Here is a 12,474-nt window from a genome sequence, read left to right as displayed (position 1 = left end):
ATATAAATAGTGAATAACAAGCATGTTTTAGGAAATAGTGTAGTCTTTGTGATAGATCAATCTTATAATTGTTAATATTTAAACATGTGTAAACAGCTGCTTTATCACATTTTTATTTTGTGATATGTAGAAAATATGTAAATAGCTGCCTTACCACAATTATGTTTAGCAATATGTAGAAAATATTGAGTAAATAGCTGCTTACAAACCACTGGCTTGATCACCTTGACCTTGTGCCCACAGCCTGGGGTGTCATGGCAAGATATTCTAGCAGCAGATGATGATTGGCTGGAACCCAGCATTATTGGCACAGAAAAAAGGTTGGTGGAAGAAGTTTTTGGTGGGGAACTGTGTATGTTTTTTTGAGTTGGAAGAATTTCTCTAGGTTACATTTTACATCTTAATTTTTATTGCGCAAGGGGAGATTGGGGTAGGGGTCAGGGGAGAGAATGAGAGGAAGATAATTGAACCATTTCAGAATAATTAGCTAACATTTTTTATTCATATTTTGTTATACTTGCAAAAATTATTTTATTGAAAGATTTTATTTATTTATTTTTCCAAAGTAATATTTCAGAATAATATGTTGAAGACACCTTTTTGTTTAATTTAAAAAACAAATCTCATATTACTGCTGTTACACATTAAAAAATGTATTCCTTTACATTTAAAAAAAAATGTCAATTTTGTATAGAATAACTTCATTTTAGAAAAATGTGTTTGTTTGTTAAAATGATCATTTGAATAATTTTTAAAACGAGCCGACCCGCAGCGTATAATACGCCGCTATTTAGTTGTTTTATTTTCTACTTTTCAGTAATTCATATTTTGTAAATTCGACAGTACCAATGCTGCCACTGAAAATATTTGCTTTAAAACACTAACCCCCCCCCCCCTTTCCCCTAACCCCGACCCTACACCAACCCCCCCCCCCCCCCCGTGAAAGCAGCCTCCTCTTAGTTATTTCTTAGTTACCTCCTGTAGGTTTAAAATCGAACTAAATTATCTGCCCATAATAGAAACCCGGCTCTACGGCTCTACGATTTGTAAACATTTAGCTTTGTAAAACTTTAGAGTGAACACCGCTCACCAGACAATGTTGGGGTGGGGTGGGGGGTGGTAGTAATAGCGATAGAGAGAAAGAGAGGGGACTGCAAGGAGGCGCTTGCAGCTTGTTTTCTAACTGATCCCAGAAGAGAATTATATATATAGATGTTCTCGTTTGAGTTATGTCCCCTTACATTTACAGGGGCATGAAAGAACACCTGGCCAAAGAAGGGCAGACAATAGCCAGAGCTAAAGCCTTTCTAAAGAAACAGAGGAAGACATTGAAACAGAGACAGTCAGCCCTAGCCGCAGCCAAACAAGAGCTGGTGAAAGATTCAAGAAGGGTTCATGGGGTAAGTGTCAAAGTTGCACTGTGTTGTAGAATTATGCACTCTTGGTATTGGACTGCACTTCCCTTACAGTTACAGTTTAGTTGTATTTGAGGGAAGCACTAGACTGCTAACCTGAAAACCTTGAGTTTGAGTCTGTGCTCAATTTGGTAGAATATCCCTGAGTCCACTCAGCTCTGATGGGTACCTTACTCAAGTTAGTGATAGTAAAGACGGATGGGCAAAGTACTGACTCTACTTCACTTGCCCCATGGCAGGTTCAAAAAAGGAACTCTTTACTTTCTACAACTTCACCATGTCATTTCATGGTGTGAAAATTTTATTCTTGAATACTTTAAAAAAAAAATTTGTGAAGGTTGACAAAACTTTGTTCACAACATTTTTTTGTGTACTTGTCAGAATCTGTCAGAGCGGGGAGCTGAGCTGTTGGATGAGGTGAGACAGACCCTAGAGAAGGAAACCCATCAGCTGGATGCCCTCCAGTCACATGTCAACTCAGGGTCAAGGCTGGTCAAGCAGAAGGAGGAGAAGCTGCATGAGATGGAAGAGTTAGTGAAAGATGTGAGTCTTGTCCACTTTAGCTTTATAGTGGTATACGCTTCTTTATGTTGTGCTACTGTTTTAACAATTAGATATTTATGATAATTTTTGTGAATTTAATCTGGTCTTGATTTCACATATTATATGCTGTTCAGTTGAAGAATTACATTAACAGTAAATTTATAAATAAAAACCCACCTGTACACGTTTGGACTATATGGGTAATAGGACAGAAGAAGTAGAGTTCACCTGATTCTGTACAATTTGATGAATTGTATGGTCTGCTAATTTTTTTTTACGTTTCCTGACTTGGATCTAGAATATATCAGTGTGGGATGGACTCAGGAACATTCTACAGACCTACCCAGAAGCCTATTTTGATACTTGTAGTTATTTATATTTTAATTTGAATCTGGATGCAATGTTTACCTTGTACCATTCCAGAACGATAGTGAGGATGAATCAGAGTATTCCCCCTTTGCAAGGCCCTGGAAAAGCTCCAAACTTCCCAACCTTGACATTAGTGATGATGAAAGCAGTGGCATCAGTAGCTCTAATGCCAGTTTGGAGAGTTTTTTATACGGTAAAACAAGTTTTAATAAGTCTCTCTCTTTGTTGTGTTTCTGTGGCGTTTACATGAGGTTAAATAAAGTTTCTAACGGATCTCTTTGTTATGTGTGTTTCTGTGTCTTTGACATGAGTAATTTACATGGAACATTATTTTAACATTTATTCTAATATTCTGATTATTTTCAAAATTCTAAGAAAAAATAATTGTGATTTTCTTTATAAATATTTTTTGGAATTAAAATAAAATAATTTTCACTTATTTATAGAAATAAAATGTTTTTTCACCTCAAATTTCCATTAAATTTTTTTTTCAACCACAGGTAATAACAGGTACACATCAGCTCCAGCATATCGCACTCCATCACCCAGGGGTGATGACCTCTCACGAGCCCTCCACAAAATCAACACAGAGCTCTCACGGGTTTTAAACTACATTGACAAAGACAGCGAACAAGTCACAGGTAAAGGCTAACACAGTAACTTGTAGTGGGTTTTACAAAGACTGAACAAGTCACAGGTAAAGGCTAACACAGTACCTTGTAGTGGGTTTTACAAAGACAGTGAACAAATCGCAGGTAAAACTATCTCACTAGCTTGTGGTGGGTTTTACAAAGACAGTGAGCAACTCACAGGTAAAATCAACTCACTAGTAGTTGGTTTTACAAAGACAGTGAGCAACTCACAGGTAAAATCAACTCACTAGTAGTTGGTTTTACAAAGACAGTGAGCAACTCACAGGTAAAATCAACTCACTAGTAGTTGGTTTTACAAAGACAGTGAGCAACTCACAGGTAAAATCAACTCACTAGTAGTTGGTTTTACAAAGACAGTGAGCAACTCACAGGTAAAATCAACTCACTAGTAGTTGGTTTTACAAAGACAGTGAGCAACTCACAGGTAAAATCAACTCACTAGTAGTTGGTTTTACAAAGACAGTGAGCAAGTCACAGGTAAAATCAACTCACTAGTAGTTGGTTTTACAAAGACAGTGAGCAAATCACAGGTAAAATCAACTCACTAGTAGTTGGTTTTACAAAGACAGTGAGCAACTCACAGGTAAAATCAACTCACTAGTAGTTGGTTTTACAAAGACAGTGAGCAAGTCACAGGTAAAATCAACTCACTAGTAGTTGGTTTTACAAAGACAGTGAGCAAATCACAGGTAAAATCAACTCACTAGTAGTTGGTTTTACAAAGACAGTGAGCAACTCACAGGTAAAATCAACTCACTAGTAGTTGGTTTTACAAAGACAGTGAGCAAATCACAGGTAAAATCAACTCACTAGTAGTTGGTTTTACAAAGACAGTGAGCAAATCACAGGTAAAATCAACTCACTAGTAGTTGGTTTTACAAAGACAGTGAGCAACTCACAGGTAAAATCAACTCACTAGTAGTTGGTTTTACAAAGACAGTGAGCAAGTCACAGGTAAAATCAACTCACTAGTAGTTGGTTTTACAAAGACAGTGAGCAACTCACAGGTAAAATCAACTCACTAGTAGTTGGTTTTACAAAGACAGTGAGCAAATCACAGGTAAAATCAACTCACTAGTAGTTGGTTTTACAAAGACAGTGAGCAACTCACAGGTAAAATCAACTCACTAGTAGTTGGTTTTACAAAGACAGTGAGCAAATCACAGGTAAAATCAACTCACTAGTAGTTGGTTTTACAAAGACAGTGAGCAACTCACAGGTAAAATCAACTCACTAGTAGTTGGTTTTACAAAGACAGTGAGCAAGTCACAGGTAAAATCAACTCACTAGTAGTTGGTTTTACAAAGACAGTGAGCAAATCACAGGTAAAATCAACTCACTAGTAGTTGGTTTTACAAAGACAGTGAGCAACTCACAGGTAAAATCAACTCACTAGTAGTTGGTTTTACAAAGACAGTGAGCAAATCACAGGTAAAATCAACTCACTAGTAGTTGGTTTTACAAAGACAGTGAGCAAATCACAGGTAAAATCAACTCACTAGTAGTTGGTTTTACAAAGACAGTGAGCAACTCACAGGTAAAATCAACTCACTAGTAGTTGGTTTTACAAAGACAGTGAGCAAGTCACAGGTAAAATCAACTCACTAGTAGTTGGTTTTACAAAGACAGTGAGCAAATCACAGGTAAAATCAACTCACTAGTAGTTGGTTTTACAAAGACAGTGAGCAAATCACAGGTAAAATCAACTCACTAGCTTGTAGTTGGTTTTACAAAGACAGTGAGCAAGTCACAGGTAAAACTATCTCACTAGCTTGTAGTGGGTTTCATTGAGTCAATATGATGTTACAATTTGTAACCTTTGTTCTCATTCCTTCACCCACCAATGTAAAGGTTTGTCTTGTCCTCCTACAGACCGGGCCACTGTTCCCTACCCAACTTCAAGCCACCTCTACTCTAATCTACCTGAAAAATCTGTTTGGTCACCACATCCTCCACAGGGGTAGGTACAATATTCTTTAATTCACAATCTATATTGATAGGCTGAAAAATAATCTATATATATAATTCTCTTCTGAGAGACGTTAGAAAACAAGCTGTAAGCGCGCTCCCTACCACCCCACCCCCCACATGGTCTGATGAGCTGTGGTTCACGCTAAATGTTTACGTTTGTGGAGCTGGGTTTAGTGACGGCTATTAGGGGCAGATAATTTAGTTTGAAACTATTTTAACTTAGGTGAGGTAACTAAGAGGAGGCTGCTTTCACAGGGAGGGGGGGGGGGGGGGGGAAAGGAGGGGGGGGTAGTATGGTTCTTAACGACCTACTGATAGTGTTTTAAAGCAAATATTTTCAGTGGCAGCATTGGTGCTGTCGAATTCACAAATTATGAATTACTGAAAAGTAGAAAATAAAACAACTAAATAGCGGCGTATGATATGCCGCGGGTCGGCTCGTTTAAAATATTGCTTTAAAACTAATTACTTGAGTTAAATACTGGTATACTTTAGAAAGCGTACAATGTCAGTTTTATTTAATTTACACTAAACGTAATTTTCTAATTTAGAATTCATTTAAAAAACTACAGGACTATTAAATTTACACTAAACATTAAAAAAACCATGCTGGGCTAAGGTGGTTTTTAAATGTAACAAAGGCTCGGCGTGGCTGAGTCGGTAAAACTCATGGTTGCTAAACCAAAAAATCTTGAGTTCAAACTCTCTGGCAGATGAGGCTCTATAGCTGGGGACAGCCACTCTTCTAGGAGAAACAAGTCCAAAACCTTGTAGTTAGTTCTTGGTTGGACAAATGCTATGAAGGCAAATCCAAAAAGAAAAGCAGGCCGAAATTGGAATCAGCAGCCTAAGTTGCACACAACCAGTTGACATGTATACTTAATTGTGTTAGAGGGGATCCCTTCCAACACTAAAATTAAGAACAAAGATGAAGAAATAAAACAAACTTTTTAATAATTATACCTTGTTTTAAATGTAATTTACTGACTTAAGTTTTAAAATTTTCATAATTTTGAGTTAAATGACCATCATTGGTATCAAATGACCATCATATCCCACAGGCCAGCACCTAGGAACTACTCATCACTTGTTTACACAGCTGAGCAGTCGCTAGAGAGGAAGTGGAAGAAATATTTTGGGGGTGAGTTGATTAAAGTAGATAGTCTGGTGGTGATTAAAATAGATAATCTGGTGGTCAGGTGATTAAAATAAATAATCTGATGGTGAGTTGATTAAAATAGATAATCTGGTGGTGAGTTGATTAAAATAGATAATCTGGTGGTGAGTTGATTAAAATAGATAATCTGGTGGTGAGTTGATTAAAATAGATAATCTGGTGGTGAGTTGATTAAAATAGATATTCTAATGGTGGTGATTAAAATAGATGTTCTGGGGTTAAATGATTAAAATAGATATTCTGGTGGTGAGGTGATTAAAATAAATTTTTTAAATATTCTACATAAGTTGTTATTTACTTTCTATTATTAAAGTATTATTACTTAAATTGTAACTTTAAGCAGAAAGTGATATTAAAAAAAACCAGAAAATTTTACTGACCATATTTTCAACAGAACACAGACCTCCATTTACTGCAGGACCGTCCTACTTCACCCCTTCTCAGGGCTATGGGCACACATCATTGTCTGTTAGGTAATAATCTAAAGACTTAACAATTTTCACTTTTTTAATGAGTTATTGTATGAAGGTAAAATAAGAAACACAAATGCTTCTTTATGTAATTTGATAGTCCATGTATTGTGGGGATGGCATGGTCTAGCAGTAGAACGTTTATCTTCTAAACTGAAAGTCATGAGTTTAGAACCCATGACACAACTGCCCCTTTAGGCAATACTTTGTGGTGCAACAATGCCTTGGGCGAGGAAGCAAAAAATCGAGCAGAAATGCATTGGTCTAGTGGCTGGTAACAAGGGTGAGATTTTTCACCTTGTTTAAGCTTGCCTGGTTAGTTGCTTGAGCTAGTTATGAGACAAAATCTATGTACCAGAGACAGGGGAAGGTGGGAGGGAGGGAAGGAAGGAGAGAGAGTTCCTAAGTCAAAGAGAAAGAATTGAGTTGTTTATCCCTGTGAAAGGGTTCTACTTGAAGTGTAGTACCCTTCTGTCTTTACCTACCCCAACTAGTCTAGTTCACTCATAACTGGGTGCATTATGTACAAGTTTCTATTGCATTGTTAGTGGACAGGTGAATAGTGTTATAAAAAAAAGTACTATAATAGAAGATCAAATTAAATCATGTATTTCGAAGTACCATGAATTATATTATTATGGGGCGGCATGGTCAAATGGTAGAGTATATGACTGCTAGCCTAAAAGTCTTGAAATCAAATCCGGGAGTCTGTTGAAAATCCCTGTGTTAGGAAAAGTAAAGGTGGCTGGGCATAGTGCTGACTACACTATCCTTGTATATGCAGAGGTCACAGAAACAGATCTTCTTCTTCTTCTTCGTTCTTAATTATTAGTGTACTAATGAAGGGGATCGAGATTTATCTGCCAGTGGGTTTGAACTCAAGACTTTGTTCGAATTTATCAACCATGAGCTTTTATCGACTCGACCACGCCTCCAACACAATTAAGCGTTACGTGTCAACTGGTTATGCACCATTGAGGCCATTGACTCCGATTTCAGCCTGCTTTTCTTTTTGGATTTGCTTCCATAGCCTTTGTCCAACCAAGAACAAACTACAAGGCAGCAGTTGTTTAATTTTGGAGTTGTCTCTCCAAGAAGAGTGGCTGTCCTCAGCTAACGAGCCTCATCTGCCCGAGGGTTCGAACTCGAGACTTTTCGGTTTAGCAACCATGAGCTTTACCGACTCGACCATGCCGATCCCCTACAGAAACAGATGGATTCTACTCCACTTTCACCATGGAGTGTCAGACCCGAAAAGGAACTTGTGCTATATTTTTATATTTGTGTATGATCAGGGACAGACATATCCACATGAACCTGTTGGAGCCGCGCCCCTCCCCCTCCATCCAGACCCAGCTGGCAGAACAGAAGGAGTGGCTCAAGCAGCACCACAACAGGCTGGAGAGTGTGGGGCCCTCAGTTAACAACACGGCCTTGTGGGAGACTGGATCTGTGTATCCTTTTGTCTGTGGCCATCAGTAGTTTGTGAAACTTTGGGGGGGGGGGGGGGGGGGAGGGTCATCAACAGTTTGTGAAACTTTGTGTGTGTGTGGGGGGGGGGGGTCATCAACAGTTTGTGAAACTTTGTGTGTGGGGGGGGGGGGTCATTAGTAGTTTGTAAAACTTTTTTGGGATCAATAGCAGTTAGTGAAACTTTAGGAGGGAGGGTCATTAGTAATTTGTAAAACTTAAGGGGGTCATTAGCAGGTTTGTAAAACTTTAGGCAGTCACCAGTTGGTCTTTGTGAAACATTAAGGGGGGTAGGGGGGGATCACTGTGAAACTTAAATTTGGGAAAATTGTAGTTAAACATGATGTTTTTAGGTTTGTATTCTCTTAAAAACCTAATATGTGTGTAAATCAAGTTATACTTTCATTTAATGTGTTAAGTAAGTAGGAAACATCTGTTGGCTAATGTTTATTTTAGCCAGATTTATTAAGTTTTTAATTTGATTTGGCATAAATATAGCAAATTTATTTGGCAGATTTTATCATCGTGCACAATTATTCACCCTAGGTTTTAATCGATACATTTTATTTAGGCTGATTGAAGCCAGTTACAAAGTGATAAAATTGTTAACATGATGTTAAGTTGCTTCCCTTAACTTCAATGTTAGACTGAGTACCTAAAATTGATTATCCATTTATATGACTAATAATTTTATCATACATTTATAAAACACATGCCAAAATATTTTCTTTAGAAGTTTTAAAATCAAAACTATTGTGTACTAAATGCAATCGTATTTTGTGTTGCATTATCTGGCCACTTGATAATTTCACTTTAAGTTGTTTCCCTTAACTTCAATGTTAGACTGAGTACTGGTGCACTGACAGACGGACGGAAAGATGTGCCTGGAGTGTCCACCCCTCCCAGGTACGGTTCCAACATTAGACTGGAGCTGGATGACAAAGATGAAATACGAGTCCGGCACTATTGATACTGTGTGTATTAATAATCCTATTATACTCATCAGATATTCTTTAGTACGATGCCAAGCAAAAAATATTTTTACCGAAGAAAATATTTTTAGTGTGATGTAAAACGTTTTTTGTAAATAGTACTGTATTATACTATTACAAAAAATTTACCTCTGAATGGATCTTATGCACTTAAAGGTGAATGTAAAAGAAATGTCTCTCTTGGCATATACTTCCCTAACGAGACAAGCATTTTACAATCAAAATTTATATTGTGAATTGTTGTGTATAAAAAATTATATTTACACTTAAAAGAAACGAAAGATTTGTATATTACATTTGTTTTTGCTGTTAGTTTAACATGGGAAACTTTAATTAGAACTCACTTGTTAAAGTTAGTGTGCTATATGCACTGAGACTAATAACTTTTATTATGAAAACAAAAGAAATGAATAACAAATAACTAGATGTATTTATCTATCCAACACTTTCTTCTATGACAGATGTTGTCATCTGGGGAAAGAATATTTTAAAATTTGGACCTTTCCCATTTCTATGTAATGAAATGACACAAGTGTTTTTGTTTGTATTTTTCTGCCAAGTGTGGTTTGCACATTTTTTATAAAACAAAATTTTAAAAAAGTATTTTCTTTCCTTTTTTATGGGGTGAGTTAGGACTTGGGGGTTATAGTAATTGTTATATATCTATCACCTGGTTGAAAAATGTATTTAATTATGAGCTACCAATGATGGAGCTATGTGTAAAGTTTCTAAAAAGGGGAATAATCAACTTTTATAGATTAAACTTTATTTTTTTCTAGTTATCTGTTCATAAAATGAAATATTGTGAATTCCAATAATTATTTTTGTTTAGTTTGTCTCACTCTTGTAGTAATATTGAATCACATCAAGCCCAGTCTAAAGATTGTAGTGTGATTATTAGATTAAAATTATTTGTGTGTAACAACTCATTTTAAAAATACTTTACATAAAATTGATATATCATTTATATTGATATCACTAATAATTTTATCATACATCTATAAAATACATGCCAAAATGTTTTCTTTAGAAGTTTTAAAATCAGGACTATTGTGTACTAAATGTAATCTTATTTTGTATTGCATTATCTGGCCACTTGATCACTTAACCTTATTAAACTGTGACCTAAACAAACAGGTAAACAATAATAGAAGCAGAGTGTAGACATGAATCTGATTGATATTACAATGTTAAACAGCCTATACTTAGATCAACTCACTGTTTTTATTTCTATTCTACAAGCATTTCTGTGATAGAGCAGGATACTTAATTTTGACCTGGTGTCATTTGAACCTTACTCTCATTTTTCTGTATTTACATGTATCTGACATTTAATAGACATTTCTGATTGTACATGTTAATACTATTGTATTTTCTAAAGCCTTAGTAGCCCATAAAGGCTTTCACCACAAACACAAAATATAGATCTGTGTTTCACTTTTTATGCAGTTTTTTTATGTATAACATTTTATTGTCACTTTAATTGCATCAAATTATTTAAAATTTGCCATTTAAATGATTGCTAAAAGATTTTAAACAGATGACGATTGCATCAAAAGTTTTAAAATCTGCCATTTGAGTGAATGCTAAAAATATTTCAAATTGCTAAAAGAATTCTGAGTATCAATTGTTTTTTAGATAAACAGCAAAAAAATATAATAGATTAAGGATAAAAATAATAAGACATAAGGTCACAACATAATTTGTTGTGTTCATTTCTTGGCTACTGTTTGTAACAGTCAGACGCTTCCTATTTATTAAATTTATTCAAATCTATGTAATATAATTAACACTGCTTAAATAATGTTTAGACTATATCTTTGTCTTCCATGTAAAACAAAATTTTAATGCTTATATTTTTACATGTAGACTTAATCTTATACTTTTAAATGCTAATCAAATAATCAAAGTCTTTGAATGATTCACTGGTTGAAAACAATTTTTAAATGCAGCTTTTATATAAGACTTGTTAGAGTATTTTAACATGAGATTTAATTGTTTTAATCTTCAACAATTTATTTGTTTAACATTTTTCTATACTTAGCAATCACTTTGTCTTGCAAGAAGGGAAGTAACTATAGATTCTCAATCTCTCTGGTCATGCTATACATTCTTCAATAGCAAAATTCCTAAATTCCTAAACACTTTTAAGGATGTGTAAAACTTGCAAGAAATATTTTATTAGAATTTGTAACTACAAAATCTATTTAATCTTGTAAAAAAATTGTTTAAATAATAATAATATACAATGATTAAGCTTGATAAATGTCTGTACTGTGTTTTAAAGTAATTTTTAACTCACCAGTTTTATAGCTAAATATTTGAGATGAATTTAAAATGTATGCAACTTTTTTGTGTGCTTGATAGTGGATGCATGAAGAGATTTGTATGTCCTCTGAAAATGTTTGCATATGCTTTGCTGACTAAAGACTAAGTTTAGGGGGGGGGGGGGGGCTGGGGTTATGATAATTGTGGGTGGTTGCCATTAGGGCTGGATATTTTTTCTGACTTCTTTTGGATAATGTGGGGTGGAGGGGTGACTACTTGCCCTGAGGACTGAGTCTGTCTTTCCTATGTCCTGGATTCCTCTAGGCTCATCTGATTATTGTGTTCATAATTATTATTTAGCTTCTGTTTAAAAGAGCCTTCTACCTTATACCTTATGTCATTGGCTATGCACCAGGGTTAGAAAATAGTGCATTAATAACTTCCTGAAATTTTATAAATTTCCCAGCCCTAACAAATGAAAATTTAGTTTATTAAATAATTTAACCATTTTTCTTAGATTTACAGATCACTCTTTAGATGAAATAAAATTTACTTTTGTCTCTGACTTAATATATTTCTGATGTAGATCTATATTATGTTTAATACCCAGTTTAAAACTTTAAACATAAATGATGTGTAATGTAGATTCATTTACATAGCTTTTTAAAGTCAATAGTATACTAGTTTTAGCAAGTTTGAATGCATGTACATGTATGTATATAAACATGTTATTGTTGGTTTGGTTGTACAAAATCAAATAACTTATAACTAGAGGTTTAAGGTTAGAGCTAGTTATCAGAAAAACTTGATGTGGGATGTCTAGGCTATCAGCAGCCATTAAATTTTACTGAATCAAAATGTGAATTTTTGCCATCCACTTTTTTTTACGTTTTGAGTAAGTGACTCAGTACTGTAAATCATATTTAACTTTTGCCAATGTTTTAACCGTCCTCTTAAGCTTTACACACTATGTCAAAATGTAAATAAATATATTTTTCTGGTATACTATGTATATTTTTGTGTTAATAAAATAAGTTTTACTATGCATGCAATTTATAGTTATTTTAAATGATTTATTTGTTCATGTATCTCTTCATGTTGGTAAGTGTTGTGATGCATGTCTTCAACATAGGTTGGTGCAAGTGA

The 12,474-nt window shown here is 34.9% G+C and overlaps 1 protein-coding gene across 4 annotated transcripts in view; it reads left to right on the top strand.

The window, feature by feature from the left end:
• LOC131936283 (centrosomal protein of 164 kDa) overlaps positions 1 to 9,081 on the top strand; it is a 30,020-nt gene extending 20,939 nt beyond the window's left edge. For all 4 annotated transcript variants that reach the window (XM_059293199.1, XM_059293200.1, XM_059293201.1 and 1 more), the window contains 10 exons: positions 244 to 320; positions 1,250 to 1,400; positions 1,797 to 1,958; positions 2,382 to 2,520; positions 2,828 to 2,968; positions 4,853 to 4,940; positions 6,013 to 6,092; positions 6,523 to 6,601; positions 7,894 to 8,052; positions 8,912 to 9,081. In XM_059293199.1, the coding sequence (XP_059149182.1) occupies positions 244 to 320; positions 1,250 to 1,400; positions 1,797 to 1,958; positions 2,382 to 2,520; positions 2,828 to 2,968; positions 4,853 to 4,940; positions 6,013 to 6,092; positions 6,523 to 6,601; positions 7,894 to 8,052; positions 8,912 to 9,038 (1,203 nt within the window). In that variant the 3' untranslated portion in view covers positions 9,039 to 9,081. The remainder of the gene's footprint in view (positions 1 to 243; positions 321 to 1,249; positions 1,401 to 1,796; positions 1,959 to 2,381; positions 2,521 to 2,827; positions 2,969 to 4,852; positions 4,941 to 6,012; positions 6,093 to 6,522; positions 6,602 to 7,893; positions 8,053 to 8,911) is intronic.
• The last annotated feature ends 3,393 nt before the right edge of the window (positions 9,082 to 12,474 follow it).

This window comes from Physella acuta, unplaced genomic scaffold (genome assembly GCF_028476545.2).
Source record: "Physella acuta isolate Inbredline_101_S28 unplaced genomic scaffold, ASM2847654v3 ptg000174l, whole genome shotgun sequence".
Taxonomy (NCBI): Eukaryota; Metazoa; Mollusca; class Gastropoda; family Physidae; genus Physella; species Physella acuta.
Note: the sequence above shows the minus strand (reverse complement) of the source record. Positions and strands in the feature narration are given on the sequence as shown.